General features: G+C 52.0%; 1 protein-coding gene across 1 annotated transcript; it reads right to left on the bottom strand.

Annotated features, from left to right (window-relative positions):
• Positions 1 to 13,552: 13,552 nt before the first annotated feature.
• Positions 13,553 to 22,008, bottom strand: LOC121462933 (programmed cell death protein 5-like). The gene is made up of 3 exons (XM_041674909.1): positions 21,937 to 22,008; positions 15,270 to 15,629; positions 13,553 to 13,672 (listed from the first exon to the last, which is right to left on the bottom strand). Exons 1-3 carry the CDS (start codon positions 22,006 to 22,008, stop codon positions 13,553 to 13,555), a joined length of 552 nt encoding a protein of 183 aa, XP_041530843.1.
• Positions 22,009 to 22,013: the final 5 nt, after the last annotated feature.

Here is a 22,013-nt window from a genome sequence, read left to right as displayed (position 1 = left end):
AGTGCTGGGATTAAAGGCGTGCGCCACCACTGCCCGGCAGCCCTTGTTGATCTTGCAGAGGACCTGGGTTTGGTTCTCAGCACCCACATGGTGGCCCGCAACCATCTGTAACTCAGTTCCAGAAAGATGTGATGGTGCCCCCTTCTAATCTCCGTGGATATCAGGTATGCAGGCAATTCATATATACACAAGCAACCAAAACTCTCATATACATAAAACAAACAAATAAATATTATAAAAAAGAGTTTCAGGATGATTCTGTACCAAGAATTGAGGGAAAGCTGAGTCCAGCCACAAATGCCTGCCTGAAACAAAAAGAGAAGGCTCTGTGGTTTATGACACCTTGACCCTCAACCTCTTCCTCTATAAACAGAGCAATAACAACTCCCGCACGTGGTCCAGGAAGGAGTGATGCTGTTACGGGGTCCCCACGGCATCCTTGTCTGTTGAGCTGGAATGCACTGAGTCCCACTGTCCCACAAGGGAGCTAACACTGCTCTATGCCGCCTTCCCTCTCATAAGCCTTGGTCAGGGCTTCAGGTCCCTCCCTGGCTTCCAATCTTCCCCTTTGTCCTCTATCCTCAAAACTCTGAGGTGGGCCTGGCACACTGTGGTGTCCCCAGCCCATTCCTCTCTTCCTCTTCTTCTTCTTCTTCTTCTTCTTCTTCTTCTTCTTCTTCTTCTTCTTCTTCTTCCTCCTCCTCCTCCTCCTCCTCTTCCTCTTCCTCCTCTTCTTCCTCTTCTTCCTCTTCTTCTTCTGTTTCTCGAGACAGGGTTTCTCTGTAGCTTTGGAGCCTGGAACTCGCTCTGTAGACCAAGCTGGCCTCGAACTCACAGAGATCCGCCTGCTTCTGCCTCCCGAGTGCTGGGATTAAAGGCCTGTGCCACTATGGCCCAGCTGCTTCAGCCAGTCTTTGTGCCGTGAGCCACAGGCACACATGTGCACTGTGGCCCTGCACTCAGAAGACAGAGCTGCCAGTGATGGGGCCCCACTGCCATCGTCTGGATGGGAGACCTTTGGAGTTGTATGAACTCTGAGATTTTGTAGAAGAGTCACAGTGGCTACAGGACTGGGGTGTGATGGACACTGGAAGTCCCTTGGTCATTCAGTATCTATTGGGTACCACAATGCACAGCACATTGACAGTAGGTGCTGCCAAATGTACCTGCCCAAAAGGCCGGCTTCTCAGTAGCCCCTCCTGAACAAGCTCACTAGGAGCTCCAATCCACGCTAGCCTGGCAGGCGTGAAGGGGTTGAGGCCCAGGCTGAGACTCATTTAGCACTCTGGGGTAGCGACCTCCTTTGCCATTGTACTTCAGAAGCTCTGGTGACCCACCCCTTAATGCCGTGGGCATGGCCTTATGTCTCCAGGGTCCGTGATGTGCTCAGATATCATATCAGACACTGGCTCCACCCACCAGCTGGTGATTTCCACAGTCGAGCCCTTCTCCCCACAGAACCAACAGTCCCGGAGAAGTACCAGACTCAGGTGTTCAGGTGACAGAGCCTCTCCGAGTGGCATGCTTATTGCATTTGTATTTAAAGGAGAGTCACTGGGCAGATAGCCATGTAGGGACACTTTTTTTTTTTCTGAGACAGGGTCTCTCTGTGTAGTCCTGGCTGTCCTGCACCTCTCTCCACAGATCAGACTGGCTCTGGGCTTACAGAGAACCACCTGCCTCTGCCTCTGCCTCTGAGTGCAGGGATTAAAGGTGTGCACCACCACCGTACAGCCTGTGTAGGGACACTTCAAACTCAGAATTCCACACAAACATTAAATTTAGATTTAGTATGATAGCCATTGTATGGAGATTAAAGACTCATTGATTATTTGTGAATATTGGTGTGGTGTCTGACAGCTCCAAACTGATGTTTTCTGTATCAAGCACCCAACTCCCACCCAGAGATGCCGCACGTACTAAATGGGTAGAGAGCCTCTTCCCATTCCCCAGGGACAGCTTGCTCTGCCCTTCTGTCTTCCAAGCCTCCTCCCTTTCCCTCCTCCCTCTTCTCCCCACCCCCTATGCTGGCTCTCAGGGGCAGAGACCAGTCACAGTAGCTCCACACAGTTGGGTCCTGCTAGTCTGGTACACACTATGGGGTACTCCTGAAGTCTCTCTTTCCTTCCTAGTCTATTTAGCAGGAAGGGAAACGGAGGCTGAGAGAAAACATTTGGCCAGAGTGGTAGGGCTCAGAGTGAGGCCTGTCTGGGTAGCTCACACTAAAGGAGGAAGACCTACTGACAGGGAATATCTGACCTAGGAACTTGGGGCCTCCCTGGATACCAGCACTTAGGCATGGTTAAAAATCTCCCCTGAGCAGGATGCAGGAGGGCTTCTGGGTCTCTGCTCCTCCTGTGTTTTCTGTGTGGTCCTTCTGCACTCTTCCTTCCCACAAGCCTGTCCACTTTGTGGGGGAAGGGATGATTCCTGGAGCTGCCACCACTGCCCCACTGGCCAGCCCACCTCAGCCTCTCCTCCACTTCCCCTCACATCAGGCCAGGAGGCCGCTAAGTGCTTGGGCGATCTTATGCCCGCAATAAATCTAATCATTCTGTCTCTCCAGGAAAAGGAGGAGCCTCAGGCATTAGACTGGACAAACATCAGCTAGCTCTCCCCGCAGGCCAGTTGTGTTCCCACCACACTTCCTGTAATGGGCATTTGTGCTATTAATAAGCCACCTGGCCGACATTTATCACCTCTTTCTGGGGGAACTCAGTGGCCTCCGTAGGGGTTGGCAGGTGGCTGGGCCCTGTAGGTCTGTGGTACCAGGTGGCCCTAAGAAGAGTTAGAGGCCTCTCTGTGCATGGCCAGCAAGGTAGCCGCATACATCCCTGGCCTGGATGGGAGCCCCACCAGCTAAGGTGAGGCCTCCATTTGCATGCGATGTACTGGGTTGCTGGGATCAGATGGGCAAATGGAACGGAATGGCCTGACGCAAAGGCTGGGGACATGTAAGGTGTGGTCCCAACATCCTTCGCTGCATTTTCCCTGCGTTTAGATAGAGGAATATACTCGATGGCAGAATAGCTGCCAGGGATGCATGAGGTCCTGGGTTCGATTCCCAACACTGCAGGAAAGTCATGCCTGCAATGATGATGGCTCTACCATTTCAGTAACATGCCCTGCTTGGGCTCACTTAACCCTAGGAGTCTCAGGGCTCCTCTGAGAGCTCGCCTCCAAAGATTTCTGTCTGTTGTCTTAAGACAGCTTATGGGCAGCCTGAGGTGTTAGGCCAGGTCAGGGGACGCCAATCTTCGAAGCCAAGACCTTGCAGGCAGTCCCAATGGGAGTGTGGACTGCATCACAGGTAGGCTGCCAAGGAGGCCCCAAGGCTTGGACAGAAGCCCAGGGCATCTCCAGTCCCTGCTCTCCTGCTGTCCTCTGCATTAGGGTTTTCCTTTTTTGCTCTCTCTGTTCTTCTCCTGACCTCCTCTCTTGTAGAGCTCCTAAAGTGGGTTCCCTGGGCCCTAGGGAGTAGAACATGGGGTGTCAGAACCACTTGACAGTGAGTGATGCCCAGAAGAGTGCATGCATGTCAGTTCAAACACATGGGGACCCAAGCACTCAGGTACCTTCCTTGGGAGGGACAGGGTGGTGGATTCCCACTGGTCAGTGTGATGAGGCCAGGGGTTCCTCAAAGAGAGCCTAGACAAAAATGTGTTGGACAGGAGAACAATTGCCCTAAACTACAGAGGGGAGGATGACAGGCTCCTTAGCCCCAGCAGTCTTCCTGGGCTCACACCTTTGGGATAGGAAGCTGGGTTTCTGGGTGCCAGTCATAGACCCAGGACTCAGAGCCCAAGCCAGATCCAGCTAGGGCAGGCAGAGGCTAAGGAGGCCCCAGAAGGCTCCAGCCACCCTAGAACAACCCTCTCCATCTTCTGTTCCCTGCCCCCTAGTTTCTGTGGGCACGATCCACTCCTGTGTTTACCCAGGGCGATGTCAGCTGCGAAGCTGTCGGCGGCAGTCTGCAAACAGCCCCCGACGCTGCCTGCCAAGCGCCGCCAGCCGCCAGCTTGCTTCGCAGGCGGTTCACACAAGCTGCCCGGCCTGGCACCAGGCTGTTAGCCGGCCTCCCCCAGGAGCTGGCAGCATCCCCAGGGTGTCATCCCTTGGTGTCCTCATCTGCCAAGGGCTGCTTTCTGTCCAGCCACCTTTGCTGCAGTCTCTGAGTACCCCTAGACCCAGGAGGAAATAGGGGATCCCAGGGTTCAGTGACACCTCAGAAGTGATTGAAGAAGTCTGGGGAGATGGTAACCCTGGAATCCCTCAGGACCCTGGTAAGGGGTATACAGTACCCCTGAGGCTTGGGTATATGCCACCTGTATCTGAGCAAGCGGGCATCCTTTGAACTGACTCTGTGGTTCACCTGGGGCTGGAGACCTGACTGCCTTTGGGTCTCTTTATCAGATGATGCTGGTCAATCCGTTATAAGTACATTTATCGTCCTGAGATATTTCCTTCCTAACCCTGCAGACTGTGGATACTCAGTCCGGCTAGAAGAGTGGCTGTAGACCTGAACTCTCCTAGCCCTAGGCATGCATGGGGTGGTGGACCATCATTGTTGGGAGAGGTGTTAGCAGTTGATGAGCGCCTATTTGCTCCAGTCCTTGGTCCAAGTTCAACCTTGTGGACGTGAGGAGTTGCCAGGGTCACACTCCCATCAGCCCTGCTGTGTGCTGCCTCTTGAGATCCCAGAACTCTGGACTGGCTTCCTGTCAGCCTAGACCTGCCACACATCCTGCTGAGGGATGAAGATGTTAGAGGCCCTGGCAATCTCTGAGGCCTGGCACTCTCAGATCACCCCAGTTTCAAGACAGCATGCTCCCTTCTCTACTCCTGAGCTCAGCCGGTTCTATTTTAACTGGTTCATCGAGGCCAATGCCACAGGTCCAGGGTCCCCTGAGGCCAGGAGACACCAAGCCTGGTCTTAGGACTGGCCTACATCCTTTAAGATTAATAATCCTGCTGTCTCATGGCTTCATAATTAAGTGCTCGTTCATCCCCATTACCATCAGGATGATTTGTTGTTCTCTGAACAATGAAAGTCCACCTGCTCAGGCAAGGGCCTGCAGGCAGCTCTGCCGGAATTACTGAGCAAGGCCGGTACCCCAGCCTGCAGGTGATGCCAGAGACAAGGGATGGGGTGCCTACCCCTGGGACCATGTCTCCTTTGCTTTAGTTTTCCAAATGTTCTGTGGCTTAGAGTAAACCCCGGGACTTTTTGTGTGTGTGGTTTTTTCGAGACAGGGTTTCTCTGTGTACTAGCTCTTGTGGATCAGCCTGGCCTTGAACTCAGAGATCCGCCTGCCTCTGCCTCCTGAGTGCTAGGATCAAAGGCGGCTGTGCCACCACTGCCCGGAATCCTAGGACTTGTTTACTGATCTCAGGAGCTGCCTGAAGCTAGGACTGCAGATGGCCTGGCCCTAGCATCTAGCAGACCCCACCGGACAACCTCAGGGATCAGAGATGCTACGAAGAGGTATGGATGACCTCAGAAGTGCTGTGTCACATGCGTGCGCGCGCACGCACACACACACACACACACACACACACACACACACACGACCCAATGCACACTCGCACACATGCACACAACCCCCCCAACACACGCACACACACACATACCTCTCTCCAGGACTGGGTCTTCAGCCTCTCCTCTCAGCTCTTCTCTCTCCTGTGTCTTTGACTCCATCTTAGTAAAGTGGGACAGATCTGTGTCCTCCCTCACTTCTGAGAAAGAGCCCTGTACCAAGAGATGAACAACCACTCACAGCCTGTCTCTGATACCTGTCGCGCCCCATCCAGTGGGCCCTGAGGCACTCTGGGCCAGTGAACCCTCCCCAGCCATCTGGGCCCTGCTCTGTCATGGCAAACTACGTGGCCTTCGCAGGTGCAGGTTTATGAGCCAGGTCACTGGGAGCCATCCCAGTGACTCAGGCCCTGCAGGACCAGGACCCTCACCTGGCCCACAACTCTGTGCTCCAGCTCCACCTGGACCTGAAAGGTGGGAGGAGAACAGCAGCTGCCTCTGATCCACAAGCTGACTTGGGGCTCATGGCCACAGAGGTCACCAGGTGGCCACTCTTTCCCCTCCCCATCGACTCTACTCTAGCTGGCAGGTGCCAATAGTGGAAAGAGGGGTTCACCTCTGCACCCCATGTTCTCCCTGTGATTAAGGACAGTGCCTGCCTGCCTGGAACTTATCGTTACCTGTGCTTGTGGAGCTGAACACTCGAAACACCCATGTCTCAGGGTGATTCGGGCACCCTGTAACCATGCATGGCACCCGTAGCCATTAACTCACAATGAGTACACACAGATTGCTTTATATGACTTGGGGCTTTTTTCAAGTTAGGGCTAAAACACATAGTAAGATTTCACCCCCACCTTGTGGGAAGAGAGAACGTAAAATCATGAATTAACAAAGGATATTTGGTCAAACATAACCTCCCAATAAGTATCGATGTTAAAATTACGGTTATTAGCCATATTTCCTTTCAGGAGCAGTTAGAGTCACTTCAGAAGGTGAGGCAATTAATTTTTAAGTTTATGTTGCACATTATAACACAGCAGGCCATTAACAAGATGGCAACATTAACCTTAATGTACTTGGCAAAGACAGCTGTGGACATTGGCTGGCTGGGCTCCTGAGCTGCACAGACCCGGGACATCCAACAGGCCAGGGCTGAGGGACTTCACCCCACTTCCCCAGCCAGTGGAAAAGTCTCTATCCAAGTCCATCAGACTGGTGGCAGTGGTTGCTGTCCACCCCAAGGGAAAAGGCAAAAGTGTCCTGGGCCAGACCTGGGTAGAAAGCGACAGCTTGGACTCTCCCACAAGGAAGACGGAAGCTGGTGAGGGTCCAGTGAGTCGTGAGAGTCTCTGTGTTGGTTGGGATCAGAGCTCAGAGCTCAGTCTGGAGCTATGGTTAGAAGGCAGAGACATGTGTCCCCGTAGCCTAAGAATCTCCTTCCACAAGCCCCTCAGAGTAGACACCAGGGTGCTCCCACTTTCCAGGAAAGGTTCCAGTTCAATGCTGCACCAGGTAGGGCTGGCATTCCTGCCTGTGGTGACTCCAGCATCCCTTCTCCAAGCCCTTGCACATCCCTTCTGTTGCCCCTGGCTGCACCTCACCTACAGTGTGTCCCCTGCATACTCTACACCAGTAGACACTCCTGGGGGGGTGGTGGTGTCTAGACACCTGGGGGAATGGTGACCGACCGGAAATGTGTGCCATTCATCTTTGAAAGAAGCATCCCAGCTAGGCAGTGGTGGCACATGCCTTTAATCCCAGCACTCAGGAGGCAGAGGCAGGGGGATCTCTATGTGTTTGAGGCCAGCCTGGTCTACAAGAGCTAGTTCCAGGATAGGCACCAAAGCTACAGAGAAACCCTGTCTCGAAAAATAATAAAAAAAGAAAGGAAGAAAGAAAGAAAGGAGCATCCCAGGCAGCACTGTGGCTCCAGGGTGGAGCCCTTGTTTAGTATCCCCACGTGGGAGGCCCTGGGGTCATCTCCTGAACAAGAAGGAGGGGCCACGAGGGGTGGAGAATCTTTGGCCAGGACACAAGAGACAGAAACAGAAAGCTTTTGAACTGGCTTGAGTAGCCAGGCCATATAGGCCATGAGGTTACTTGGAGGATCCTCACCATCTCAGGGAATACAACAGCGAGGCTAGCTGGGGCCTTGGCTAGGGCAAGGGACAAGCCTGCTTCTGCTCCATCTGGACTTCATAGGCTTTTAGCCAATTTTCTTGCCAAAGATTGCGACTGGGAGTGGCTGGCAAGGAGGTGTGGACTGTGGTTGGCCCTGGAGTAACTGGCAGAGGCTGGGCGGGAGAAGGTTTGCCCTGAGAGGACAAGCCAGGGAACCAGACCAGCACTGTATCTTTTCCCTGGTATGAAGCTTGCTCCCCCCCAGGTCCCAACTTAGATGTCAGTCGGGTCTCAAGCCGAGGGGGGAGCTTGGAGCATGGAGACGTGGAGATGGAACACACCTGCGTTCCACAGCTGAGCAAAGGTAACAATAGGAAACGGTAAGCACATGAGATTTAGGAGATGCAAAGAGTGGAGGGACTGGGAAGGCTGACTCAGACTAGGGGCCAGTAGTGGGGTCCTTTCTGCTGTTGACTAGGGAATGGGCTGGCTGTCACCTCCAGGAACTTTTCTAGCCTGACTGCCCCACAAAGCGTCTCCTCTCCCCAGTTTGTGTGGATCTGGAGTGGGGATAAAAGCTGTGTGGGCTGGATGTGTGGGGGCAGAGCCCAGAAAAGGTGGGCTCACCCTAAGTTTTCCCTGGACATGAGGGGTGCTCCCTACATCTAAAGAAAGCAGCAGAGGCCACAGCAAGGTCACCTACCAGGTACTCTCCATCAGACCCTAAGTGTCAGAGCTGGCTTCTAGCTCAGCTAAGTCCTGTCGCTGGTCCCTGTTGCCTGACCAGGGCAGGAACTTGTATCCTACAAACCACATGGATGGGCTGGAAGAGGTGGCTTCGTGGACGAGATGAGGGCAGAGGGCTGGAAAAAGAAGATCCACCCATTCCTTCACTAACTCACCTCATACAGTTGTCACTCACTTGCTCCCTCAATGGTGGTGCTTCTCAAGGCCTGACTAGCAGCATGGGACACCTAGACTCCAGAGGCCTATGCTACCTGGGGCACATTTGGGTGCTGAGAGCTTCTCCCTTAAATCCAGGTGTCCCAAGTTCCTTTGGGAGAAGCCTTACAGTCACAGAAGGCACTAGAAGATACCCTTCCTCCTCATTCAGCTCCCCATGGTGTGCTGGGTACCCTTGTGTTCTTAGCTTCCTGTCTGTGCCTCTGTTGCACAGAAGCGGCTTCCTTGTCTCTGTGTGGTTGTATCCTGAGGACACTGGTCACAGCAGAGCCAAGGTCTTCTGTACTCAGTGTGGCTGGACTTCAACTAGTGAATTATATTCCTGACAACCAAACCTAGAGAAAGCACTGTCTGAATACCTGGGTGGGGTCAGGACTTGGACCTGTCTTAGAGTCTGCTCACTTGGCTCCCACCCTGCACTATCAGCTGGAGACAGGCAAGTCCAAGGTATAGGCTCAGCACATTACCTCAGGCTTGACCCTTTTGTACGCTAAAGCTAGCCCAACTATTCTCATTGGAAGCTGAGGAAAGCAGGATGGGAGGTACCCTGCTCACTGTGTGAGTGCCTGGAGGGGCCTGGCTCCTGAGGGGCCTGTCTAGGACCCCCAAACTCTGAAGTGATGTGCTGCTTAATCCCCACCACGCACCAGGTAGACCCTTGAGTCCTGAGACCCCTTTGCTACTGTCCTGGCTCTTGCCCCAGGAGATGAACCTTCCTCCCATCTTGTAGGGCCAGTTAGAACCTCAATTAGCATGAGCTGATAAACGGGGAGGGACAGGGGTGCCGGGACAGTAGCCCTCTTGCCATCTTGCCTGGGACCTCTGCCAACAAGACTCAGATGGATCTGAAATGAGCCTGCCGGGTCTCACACCTATAACTTTAAATTAAAAAAAAAAAGCCATGTGCTGTTCTGGGCTCCAGCTCAGCCTGGTGTGGCAGCCCCATAAAGATCATGTTATAGTACAAGCCATTACGCTCCGGTTTACTGTACACACATCTCTTAATGGTTCGGCAAACAGCAGCCTACTCACGGGCAGGGAAGGAGAACAGCTTCATTTGGGGTAACAAATGATCCTTGATTTGATTTTAAATGCAATGACAGCCAAATTTATTTCTTATTTAATCACTTCCCTGTGCCGCAGAGAGAGCGGGGCGATATTAACTCCACAGTGAGCAGACTGCCGAATCCACGCGAAGAGACGACCCATACATTATGTTTACAGGGCAGAGCGAGACTGCTGTGCAAAGCACGCCACTAGAATGGGTATTTTTGTCATTTACACAGTGGCTTATATCATTATTTCTTCCTGCTTCCAATTTTTCAGTAATAAAAACATAGGCGACGTGATTCTCTTTGCATTACAGATAAACCATCTTGATTCTTTATTAAATATTTTTATTAATCTGAAGTGCTGTAAAGTGTCGGGGCAAATAAATCAGGCTGGCAGCAGTCATTTCCCTCTGCCGGTAGGAGCTCCATAAAGTGGCTTCGGCAAAGCGCAGTGCCCGGAAAGGCCCAGCTTCATCACTGGCTCCTGTCTGCCCTGCTTCGTGGATGTGTATACTTGGCAGAAGTGACAGTAATGGGATGTTTGTTCTTCAAGATCCAACTGGTTTGGGAAATCACTCTACAATCCCCCGGTTTGTGCTTTATTTAATTAGAAATCATTCTCAGCTTCACTCTGTGCCAGCTTGGGAAATGCCCTGCCCCAGCAAGGCTAGGAAGGAAGGGGTCCCCCAGAACCCTAGAGAAAGGCCGCCACTGGCCAGGGCCTAGGTATATTTGGGGGCTATGCCCAGGGTCATACTATAGCAGTAGTCCTGGTCTTAACAGGGGCAGACCAGCAACTGCTGAGGGTGGGCAGGGATAATGATGCCGTTCTAGCTGCTGGGCTCCTCACCCCTGTTTGTTTTCCCTTCCCATGGTCGAGGCGTGCAATTAGAGAAATGGGCTAGGATCATTACAGGGCACCGTTTCTTGCTGGAACATTCTCTCTCCAGCCTCCACTAGCGACCCATTTCAGAGCTGGTCACAGTTACAGGCATGGAATTTATTTCATCAGCATCTCTCTTTCTTTTCCCTAGCTGTCTTACTCCTTAGGGAAGCTAATTGGTACCACTCAACTCTGAGACAACTACACAGAGAAGACCTCTCTGGGGTTACCTCCTACTGGCTGTTGGGGTCATTGCCGCCTGGAGAATATGGATGTATCTGCTCTTTGGTGGGATATCTGACTAATGGGACGTAGGTTGTCCTTCAGTACCCAGGCTCATGGCTGTTCCTGGAGTTAAAATGAGTTCCAAGGGTCTATTGGCTTCAGTGGGGCAAAATGTGGAGTCAACTCGTGTGTGTGTGTGTGTGTGTGTGTGTGTGTGTGTGCATGTGTTGGTGCCAAGGCTTTGCGACTCTGGAATTCCATTAGTTATGAGGTCCCATGGCCTTGATATCTGCTCAGTCCTAGCCTGCCTCTTGAATGACAAAGTCTGCCCACTTTGGGGTGTAGCCTCCCTCCTCAAACAGAAGCAAGGCTGTTGAGACTTGTGACAGCTCTGACCCTGCAGTCCTGGGCCTGGTAACCTAGACAAGCCCTGACCAATGTCTAAACCATAGCTTCCAACTCAAGAGTAGAATATCCACACATATTTTGTAGTCTCATTTTCTCAGGCTGTGAACCCGGACCTGATAGACATCCTAGGAATGTTTCTCCCAGGTGATGGTGGAGGCTGGGCCCCTGTGGAGTGTCCATTAAGTGCAATGTCGTTAAAGGGACCACAGAAGACAGACCAGGGGAGGACAGGCCAGGGCAGGGTAAAGTAGGAGAAAGGGAGAGGATGGCACAGTGGGAGAGGTAGATGGAAGATTCTAGAAGAAGACCGACTTGGCACTACCTCCCAGGGTGACCCCTCAGAAGGAAGGTGAATGCCCACAGCTCTGTAGGGCCCAGCACTTGAAGTATAGGGTATCCAGGGGACACTTCCAGAGAACCCTTGGTTACAGTCAAAGCCGTGCTCAGTGCCAAGAATTCAGTGCTGAGTGTCTCTATGACAACCTGTGGGGGTGGAGGGTGCTCATGTTCCTACTTTCCACTGCTTAGGCCAGGGGTCAGGGGTGGCCTGACTCTCCCACATGGGGCTCCTGCTCTCCTCCTTCAAGCCTGGAGGTCCCCTACCTATAAAGCCTCCTTTCAAGTCAAAGGTGTTCCTGGGGCTTGGACTGTGTGCTGTGTGTATCTGGGAGATGAGTAGTTCCTGAGACTCAGCACTCAAGTTGGGAAAGGACAGGGATGCTGTCTGGCTGGGCACCAGGAGAACACTGAGTCCCTGCCACCTCCTCAGCAGGGAGCATGAATGAAGCTCATGTGTCCCGGCCTGCCCAAGGAGCAGAGGCTGGTGATACCAGCTTGGCTACTAGGCTTAGGCCAGGAGTGCCAACTGGGCAGGGCCAGCTGACTGGTTTTACTGGAAGGATAAGGTGGCTGGGGTTGGTGGAGGAATGAATATTTGGGACTACCCAGGCAAATGATCCTATCTCTTCTTTGCCTCAATTTCCTATCTCACTGGTGAGAGTGTGACTCTCCTGGACAGCCACACTTCTGCTGCCCAGACTAGAGGCTGTCTCACAGGGACCAAGTGGGTGCTTGCTGTGGTCACTGTGGGAACCAAGACTCTGAGTGCTGGGCTGCACAGTGCCCACACACTTGCTTCAGTGGTCTCATGAGCTGTCTAAGGGCACTCAGGGTGTAGGAGGCATATGTGGTGACTTGAAGGGAAACCCATCTCTCCCAGTGCCTCTTGTGAGCTGGTCCTGTCCACTTTGGCACAACAGCTGGAGACGGCGAGGTTGGTGACACCTTGTCTCCAGCAGGGGTTTCGGTTCGGGAGGGGGCTGTTTGGACACCCAAAGGGGGTGGATCCCTGAGTGCTCTAGTGGGAGGACCTGACCTCTTACCAAGCAGAGACATTTCTAGAAGCTAAATCTCTGGGTGCTCCAGGGGAAGAGCAGGTGTGTTCATGTGGCCTCTAGGTTAGAATAGGTTACTGCCACCTGTAGGTGGGAGTGGGTCCCTGCCATCCTCCATGGCTCAGGTCTCCCAAGACTCCCTAATGAGAAGCCTGAGCTTCTGTCTAGCCTTGAAGCTCCACTCAGACCCGGAGTCACGAACAGTGATTATTTTGTGCTTTCATTCCAATGACTGAGTGCTGTCTTTTCTGCCAATTGTGATGTTCGCACAGTTGGTGGAAGAAAGGAAGGGACCTTGTCCAGGGGCAAAGATTGAGGCTTTGGCAGACCTCACCCAGGCAAAAGCAAGCCATCCCTGACTCCTCCTGTGTAGCTCTAAGTAGGGTCACAGAAAAGGGCCCTGTGTGTCTACTGTGCCCACGCACTGTTTGCAGGACTTTGTTCACAGATGCCCCGGTATGTACGTGTGGGTACGTTCATGCCATGCCACAGTGTGCATGTGGAGTTCGGGGGAACAGCTTGTGGGAGTTGCTTATCTCCTTCCACCATATGGGTCCTGGGGATTGAACTCAAGAGGGTGGCAGTCCCAACTCTCTAAGAAACAGCCATTCTTCCTAGAACACTCACTCCGAAGGAGGGTCCCCAAACCGCAGGCACCTCCTTAAGCCTCCCGGAGTCATTCTTATCTCTGTGACACTTGTGTCTGGAACCAGGAAGAAAGGACAAATACACATATCTTATTATAATTTTGGGAAATTCCTGGGGATTGCTGCCTTTTGAAGGAAGGAGTTCTGATGCTTCTTACAACATTGATGAGCCCTGGAGACGTTGTGCAGCCAGTCACAAGAACAAATACCGTGTGTGTGTGTGTCTCTGTGTGTGTGCATGCACGCGCACGCATGCTGTATAGCTGCAATTAAAACTAGCAAAATTATGTATTTAGGAAATCCTTGGGGGCGGGGGACAGTTATGCCTGTGTAAAAGGGGCACAGGAGCCCACTGGAAAGGCCGAGAATGGAAGCAGGTGGAACCAGAGTAGCCGAAGGCCTGGGTTGTAACTGGCGTACATGAGCATCTTGGGTCTGTGCTACATGGAGTGAGCGAAGGGGTGAGTGGGGGATCGGAGACAAATCTCTCACACAGAAGAGAGTTCCAGGTCACTCAGGCACTTGGTTGCTCACCGCTCACATGTGGGGGCACAGTTATTTACTTTCTTAGGGCCAGGAATAGGGTGGTACTTCCCACAGAGTAGCCTGGCACAGGGCCTGCCAGGAGAGCAAGTCTGACAACAGAAATGACAGTCTGTGCCAGCAGGGTGGGATGAGGGCGGCCTCTGCAGGACAACCCCGTAGTCATGAAGGGAGAGTCCAGCCAAAAGGAGAGAAAACCCCTGCCCAGATGCACTCTGAGCCGGCAAGGCCACCAAAGGAAAGAATGCTTGAGATGTTGGTACAGCCAAGTGGAACCTAGGGGGATACTGGATACAACACGTGCTGTCCTGGGACAGGACGGACAGCAAGTGAAAACAGCAGACCCGGATGAAAGAGACTAGATTCCTGGGAGCATGGGTACCAGGCAGTTCTGGGGTGTAACGTGGATAAGCCACACACTTCATAGGCTGGGACATGTGGACCAGATTCTGTGTGGATTCCTCCAGTCCCAGACTCCAGACTTCTTTTGTAAACTGGCCCGAGTCATAACCTTGGCCTTGGCCATCTATGGGGCACAGAGCTGTTACAGCCGCCCCATCTTATGTCTCAGCTATGATGGACATCGCACCATTCCCCACAGAAGGGGAGTCTGGGGGAGAGCCTGGCAGAGGGCTGAGGGGCACTGTTGCTGGCTCTGAGAGGGACTTCAGAGAGAGACAGTGGCCGGAATAACCACATTTAACCCATCATAATGTGGAGAGTTTTGTTATGAAAAACACCAGAAAGCCATTAATGTAAATCATGAAATATTCATCAAGGAAGTCACTTAAATGTCTTGTGTTCCCAGAAGTGGCGCTGGGTTCTTCCTGCATCCGGGCGCCAAACACCAGCTACTGAAGTCTTCCTACGCATTAGCGCTCAACTGGAAGCCATTGCTCATACCACAGGCGGTGGCCTCTGTGCCCTGGCTCACCTAACAGGGGTGGGAAGGTGTTGGGGGAGCCATGGCCATTCTTCTCCATCAGGTGTCACTAGGAGTGACACTTGTTTCCCTAGAAATCCCCTGGATCAGTCCATCAGTTCCTATCCCTGCGTGAGCATGACCAGAAAGGGAACTGCCAGGCTGGAGAATGAGTCAGAGGCTGAGCATGCTGGCTGCTCTTCCAGAGGACATGGGTTCAGTTTCCAGCACCTACATGGCGCCTTATAAACACAAACACCCCCCCCCACACACACCCTAGACAGGCTTTCTCTGTGTAACAATTCTGGCTGTCCTAGAACTTGCTTTATAGACTAGGCTGGCCTTGAACTCACAGAGATCTGCCTGCCTCTGCCTCCTAGGTGCTGGGATTAAATGTGTATACTACCACCACCTGGCATTTATAAACATTCTCTTTTTTTGTTGTTTTGTTTTGATACTGAAAAACTCAAACTGCTTTAGTTTGAGTAACAAGTTTATTTTTTCAAAAGGCATGTATAGACAATAAACAAAGTAAACATTTAAAAGGTTGTAACTGCCCTAGACGCTGCTACATCGGAATCCATTACTTTTCTTCTGTTGAATTTAACTGTTGTTTTCTTTTCTGTCTGTTGGCTGACTTTCTCAAGTATTTCTATTAAACCTTGTTCTGACACCTTCCCGCTTAGCTGTCCATACCGAGCCATCTGTATAAGGTAGTTCTCTACTGCTTTAGTTTTTTCAGGCTTTACAAGGGCTAAGTTACTTAACCTGGCCTGGGCTGACTGATCCAGAACGTGGGCTAAGATACTGTTTCTCATTTCTGCTTTCCTTTGCTTTGCTTTCTGGTGGGCTGCATCACCAGGATCCCCATGCTTGGCCTGCAGCTCGGCTAGCCTCTGCTTCCTCAGCTCCTCGAGCTCTTCGTCCGTCCACCATGGCGCAGCGGTCCCATGTCGCGCAGCCACAGCAGCCGTTGGGGGTCATGCAGCTGCATTTATAAACATACTTAACTACAGTTCTAGAATACCCTCATCTGGCCTCCATGGGTACCAGGCACACACATAGTAGACACACACGCATGCATACACACACACATATACATAGGAAAAATACTCATAGATTGATTAAATAAATAAATAAATAAATAAATAAATGTATGTCTTTAAAAAAGAGGGCATGAAGGTGTGAGCAAGTGAGGGTGGATCTGGGAGGGGTTGGGGGAATCTGCCTAGGAAATGGGGGTCTAGTTCTCTCTGTTCTTGTCAATGGCAAACGCAGGACAGATGTTTGATGAAACTTCCAGGGCTTCTTCAGGACTTTGATCCTCCAGATGGCTACTCACAGGGCTCCCTTGATGAAGGGGACAGAAAATGAACCTCCTGGAGCTGTACACAAGGAGGACCCTAGCCTAGTAGAGGGAAGGAGTGTGCTGGGAGGCCCTGAAGAACAGGAAGTCCCCAGTGGGGCCCCAAGAAGCCTCTGTCTCATCTTCCAGTGTACCACAGTATCGTGGAGAAGGCTGATGCTCATCTTTGGACTTTTGATTCTCTTCATGTTCTCAGGGGTTTCCTGGGCCTTCAGAGCCTGGCCAGGGTAGGAAGGGTCAGATGAGGCTGGGGCAGGAAGTGGGGAAGCTCTGGCCCCTGTTCTTTTGCTTGTGTATACCTGGCCCAAGTTAGCCAAAGAGGCCAGGCAGTGGTGGCACACACCTTTAATTCCAACACTTGGGAGACAGAGGCAGACAGATTTCTGTGGGTTCAAGGACACCCTGGGCTACACAAGATTAAATCATTCTAAAAGAGAAACAGAGCTCATACCTTTAATCCCAGCTCTAGGGAGGAGGAGACAGGAGTGATATGGCTGGATGGAGAGAGGAAGATAAGTCAGGAGGAGACAGGAGTTCATGGCATTCAATCTGAGGGTTCGTGGAGACAGGATATTGTGCTTTGGTTCCGAGGATTCGGTAGAGGTAAGAAGTAGTGGCTGTCTGCTCTGCTTCTCTGGTCTTTCAGCTTTCACCCCCTAATATCTGACTCCGGGTTTTATTATTAAGACCAATTAGAACCTGTACTACAGGGTTTCTCAGTGTAGCTCTGGCTGTCCTGGAACTCATTCTGTAGACCAGGCTGGCCTCAAACTCAGGGTGATTAAAGGCATGCAACACCACTACCTGGCAAGAACCTTGTTATTTCCACAACCTCTGCTGTGGTCCTGACACGTTCCACAGGGAGCTGATCTCTCAGGCCCCATCGTGTGCAGTGTTGGTCTCTGTCATGGCCATCCCTAGGATGTCTATATTCTTTCTTTTCCCAGAGTTGAGAGGACCAAACTCAGGGTCTTGTGCTTGCTGGGAAAGCTTTAGACCCCTGAGCTAAATCCCCAGCTCTTCTAGACAGCCAAGAGTAACTGTGGCCACCCCACTGGCTCATGGGCACACTGGGGATGGGGAGGGCTAAGGAGGACCCAAAGTGGGCAGGCTATATGAGATCCCAGAGGAGGCGGGGTCTGGGGAGGTGGTGGAACCTAATTCTGAGCCTGTGGGCTCTGTTATAGGCATTGCCCTGGGTGAATCACAGGGCAACGTGAGGGAGAACAGAGGGTACAGAGGGTGAGAGAGTCTCACACAGCTGGCACCACATGGAACCTCTGAAGGTTGGGAAAAGAGGTTTTTTCTAGACAGTCTGGGATGAAGCAGTGGTCATGACGATAGTGCTGGGTTTGGGGGGGAGTCTGGGTGGCCCTTCTCTGTGTTGTCACCCTTGAAAGGAGGCATCTTGGAAAGTGTGCCTTCCCACAAGAACAATCAGGGAAGAACATCATGAAATTTGATTTTTCGCTTACTGTGGACTTAGTAAACTGTGGTTTACTGGGCACTTGAGTCAGCCTCTAATTGTCTTAAACAGCAGAGAGAGCCTTGGAGAGCTGCTGCAGGGAGGCTATGAAGACTCTGCTCCTTCATCCAGCCCTGGAGCGCCACCGGTTCTACCAGTGCAAAACAGATGATTGACATCGGGCCAGACCCTTGGTCTTTGTCTTTCCATTTCAGATACAGAGGAGATGCAGAAAATCCACCTTGGTGTTCAGTCCTGGTTCATACTTCCAGATGGAAAAGTCTGTGGAAGTTAAGGTTACACAGGACTAACCTGCACCAGAGTTAAGATTGGAATTCAGTGTCCGTGCAGGTCTGGGTCAAACTTGCCTTCCAGTCACTCCAATCTTAGCAGCAAAACACAGAGTGGCTGCCAAGGCCCAGGAACCTAAGAGTGGGCAGCATCCCCTGCACTGAGGGGAGGAGTAGCTGCTTTTGACTCTATAATGATATTCCTCTAAGCTGACAGAGAAGCAAGATGACCTAGTGTCCCCCTTGGTCTCTTGAGGAAGGGACAGGGCCCTGCTGCACAGTTGAGGGCCCGGTTCCCAGATGACCGGAATGGTGGCTCTCATCTCATTATTTTGGGAGCTGGGAAATTACTATTCATGACAGTAAACTTAAAAATGAAATAATAAGTCTGTCCTTTTAAAAAGCAAATTACGATGTCAGAATATTCATGAGCTGTGACTTCATGGGAAATGGCAGCCGCCGGGAGATTATCATTTGGTTAAGTCAGCAGCGGCAGAATTTAGGGAAATGTGCCTGTCAGTCTGAGGAGATGGTGATTAATACTTCCTGTTTGCGGCCCCTTAACGGGTGCATTTTAATGTAATAATTAATTAACCTTGGGGATCAGTCACTTTTCACAGCTCCCGATGCCGTGGCTCCGGGGCGGTGGAGGCAGCCTCTTTCTGCCAGGTTCCTGTCCACCCTGGGCACTGGATCCTTGGGACTGACCTCCTGAGGGGCTGAGAGGTCACGACTGAGCCCCAATCTCAGTGAGAGAGTGTGTACACGAGGGGGTGGCATAGGCAGGACAGGGGACAGGAACCCAATCCTGAGCTAGTAAATGTTTGTGCCTTTCCCTTAGTGTTGCACGTTGAGGGTCCCTGGACTATGTCCACTTGGAACCCTAGCATGTGGCTTTTCAGGAGAGGGTCTCTGTAGGTACAGTGGTTTAGGATCTCAGATGACCTCGCTCTGGGGTTTAAGTGGCACTAAACCCCACAATGAGTGTTCTTACAAGAGGAGGGAACGAAAAGAGTCAGAGGGAAGAGGCCAGTGATTTGAGCCAAGGTTTAGGATGCCCAGGACTGAGGGAGACACAGGAAGATGGGAGGGGCCTGGGATGGCCAATCTCACTGGGAACTTGGTGTTGATGACTGACCGCCAGCATAGGTGAGAAGGCATTTGTGGTGTTCGGAGTCACAGACAACCTCATGAGCTGCAGCTACCCCAGGACACTACAGTGGTCTGCTAGGATGGCCAGCGTCGAGGCCAGCTCAGGGAGGCCCTAGGGGAAAGAATAGGAACTGGGTCAGAAGACAGTGAGCAGGATGAGTGACCAAACGCCAGTGTTCTTCTCTCTAGGTCTAAGACTCTCCCATTATAGAGGGTTGACCAGAGATACACTTCTCAAACTGGATCCCCTCCCGTGCACTCTAAGGGAGCATGGGATCCGAAAAGCCTGCCCTTCTTTTTCCTTCACTTGCTGCCTGGAAAACACAGTCATCCTTCCTAGCTATTCCCAGCACCCTCCTCTGGCAGTGCACGCCTCAGTACTCTGTATGTGGCACTGTCCAAGACAGCTCAGGTTGTGGGTTCTGCATCATTAGATTCAAAGTGGCCATGCCAAGCTTTGGGGTCCCGGGTCACACACACACCTGCTCATGCATATGCATGAGTATGCACTACAAACATGTGATGACTGTCATCCTACAGACACACACACACACACTCCCATATAAATTCATACACATATGTGCACAAACATATCCACATGTATACATCCATATACATGCTCACACATATGCTCACTCAGGCTACACACCCAGTCAACTCACAAATACCTGCTTTGAGCTGGACAGCAGCTTACCTGCGCCGTCTAGTGGCTTTTCCCAGGTACTGCAGTGTCAAATTTGCACCCTGGGGCCTCTGTCCTGTTCAGGGCTGGCAGGAGCATCTGGGGCAGACTTGATGCCTTTTTCCAGGGAGACCCTTTCCAACTTGTCCAGCATAGTTAATGCCAACATAATTTGTACAATGACACCACACAGGGCTCAGTGGCTTGGGGCAGGTCTCCCCAGGGTGCTTACCAAGGCAGGGGATAGGGAAGTCATGGGAAGGAGGGCCATGTTCCTGTCAGCCACCATTGAGGGATGCCAACTTCCTCCAGTGAACTCCTGGTGCTGGGGCAGAAGCCAGTACCTGGTTGTGGCAGCCGTCTCACCCCAGGTCTCCACACAGGGTTAGCACTTTCTGAATCACAACCCTCTCTGGCTCAGCTGGGCCCTCGGGCCTGCCACGCTCAGACCAGTTGAGGTGGGAGCTGGCAGGCTCTGATAGTGCCCAACTGGCTTGTTCTCTCCTTGAAAACCATATGGGTAGGAGGAGGTCCCTAAAGGTGTAAGTCGTGTTACAGGCCACAGGTTACTCAGATCCTCCTCATCCGGTTTTATGGGCTAGGGTCTGGGCTAGGGGTCCCATGTAAAGGTAGGAGTGGGTTCATATAGTAGAGTGTGTATCTAGCCCTGTATAATGTAACTTTGGGACCTTATCCTGGTCCCCTTGGCTGAGGTTCTGAGAGAGCCCAGGAACCCCTTTGTAGATTCCTTTCTTCTCCAAAGTGGTTAAAGCTGATTTCAATTGCTTTAATCAAGAGACTTCAGAGCCTTGTCTGGCCCACCTTAGGAAACCGTGATCAACCAGTCAGGGAGCTCCCTTGCCTTCCCATGTCACACCCCTGGCATAAATAGCAGGTACTCAATAAACACATATCTTTCTATGGGCTGGTAGGGAGGGGGCATCATGTTTTCTGAAGCAGAGACTGAGATCAGGGAGAATCTGAGTCTCCATGTAAGTCCCATGCCTGAGCCAGGCGAGTGAGTGTTAGGATTCAGATATTATGCGAGCCTGCGCAGTCATTGGGCAGAATGTGCCCAGGCAGTACCCTGGCCAGCTCAGTCCTTGAGGGACGAGCTCCGCCCACTCCCCCACTTTCTTTCTTTCTGCCATTCTCTCTTTCCCTCTCTCCCCCTCCCTCTCTCTCTGTCTCTTCCTTCCCTCTCTCCCCAACCCTCCTCTCCTCTCAATAAACTCCACACCCAAACTCTGTGTGTATGGCATATTCTGTCACCCACCGTGGTTTGGACCCACCTGCCATGGGATGCCACAAGGGTCCCAACTTGCCGTTTCATAACAGTGAGTAGGGGGGAGAACCAAGTGGGTATGTCCCTTGAATACTACATCAGCATCTGCATAGCTTAGCCTTAGAGAGGGCTGTGACCTTCAAGCTTCTGTAGCAAGGCTGACCTGGGAGGCTGGGCAGAGGGCTTTGAGTGGTGTCTCTGTGTCTATGTGGAAGTCTGGATCTGTTGGAGGTGGGGACTTGTCACCCACTGGGGAGGGACAACAAGCATACATTATAAAGACCACTGTCCCCACAATTTCTCTTGCTTACCACCCCTCTCCTGGGGATCTTGGAGAGCCAGATCTAGCACGTAGAAAGGACTTGTTCCGTGTCCTTCTGGGAAATCCCTTCAGCTTCTTAAGTGGCAGCGTGCTCATACTGACTTTTGGCTCTGTGGAAATACTTTGCCAATACTCTCAGTATACAAATGGGGAGTCCAGGCAGCCATGACAGGCTTCCAGGAGAAAAGTGTCCTAAGCTTGAAGAATGGGCTGAATTGCCTAGGCTTTGGACAAAGAGCAAGGGTTTGATGGGGAGAGGACTGGGGGATTTGAAGATCAGCTGCTCAAACCCACTGCTCACAACCTGCATGGCTCAGTTCTGGGAACATCCTCCAAGACTGTGATCTGTGGCAGGAGCCTTCACCTGCAGGGCCTTGCGGACTGGAGACCCCAGGGTGGTGCAACACCCTGCACCCTACAACACCATGTTGTACTTAGCTAGAAATAGGTGCCGCGGACCCTTCTGGGCCTGTCTAATGTCAGAAGAAACATTGCTTGTGACAGGATCTCATGTACCCAGAGATAACTATGAACTTAACCTCCTGATCCTTCTACTCCTTTCATACCACCATGATAGTTATTTTTCATAGGCACCTGACCCTTTTCACACACTTCTGGTAAGGGAGCCGGGAGCCCGACTGGGAACTACACCTCCCGGCATGCCTCGGTGTACTTACGTATTTCCTGCGCGGCGGCGGCGGCGGCAGCAGCAGGGAAGCGCCTACCAGAAAAACCACATCTCCCGGCATACTAA

The sequence above is a fragment of the Microtus oregoni genome, unplaced genomic scaffold (assembly GCF_018167655.1).
Source record: "Microtus oregoni isolate MIOR12 unplaced genomic scaffold, Mior012 000025F_ref0000491, whole genome shotgun sequence".
NCBI classification, from domain to species: domain Eukaryota; kingdom Metazoa; phylum Chordata; class Mammalia; order Rodentia; family Cricetidae; genus Microtus; species Microtus oregoni.
Note: the sequence above shows the minus strand (reverse complement) of the source record. Positions and strands in the feature narration are given on the sequence as shown.

Coding starts and splice junctions, on each gene's coding strand:
- LOC121462933 (XM_041674909.1), bottom strand. CDS start 22,008: ATGCCGGGAGATGTGGTTTTTCTGGTAGGCGCTTCCCTGCTGCTGCCG. Junction 15,630..21,936: donor CGCCGCCGCGCAGGAAATAC/GTAAGTACACCG, acceptor GCTGCGCCATGG/TGGACGGACGAAGAGCTCGA. Junction 13,673..15,269: donor GAAAAGTAATGGATTCCGAT/GTAGCAGCGTCT, acceptor CACTCCATGTAG/CACAGACCCAAGATGCTCAT.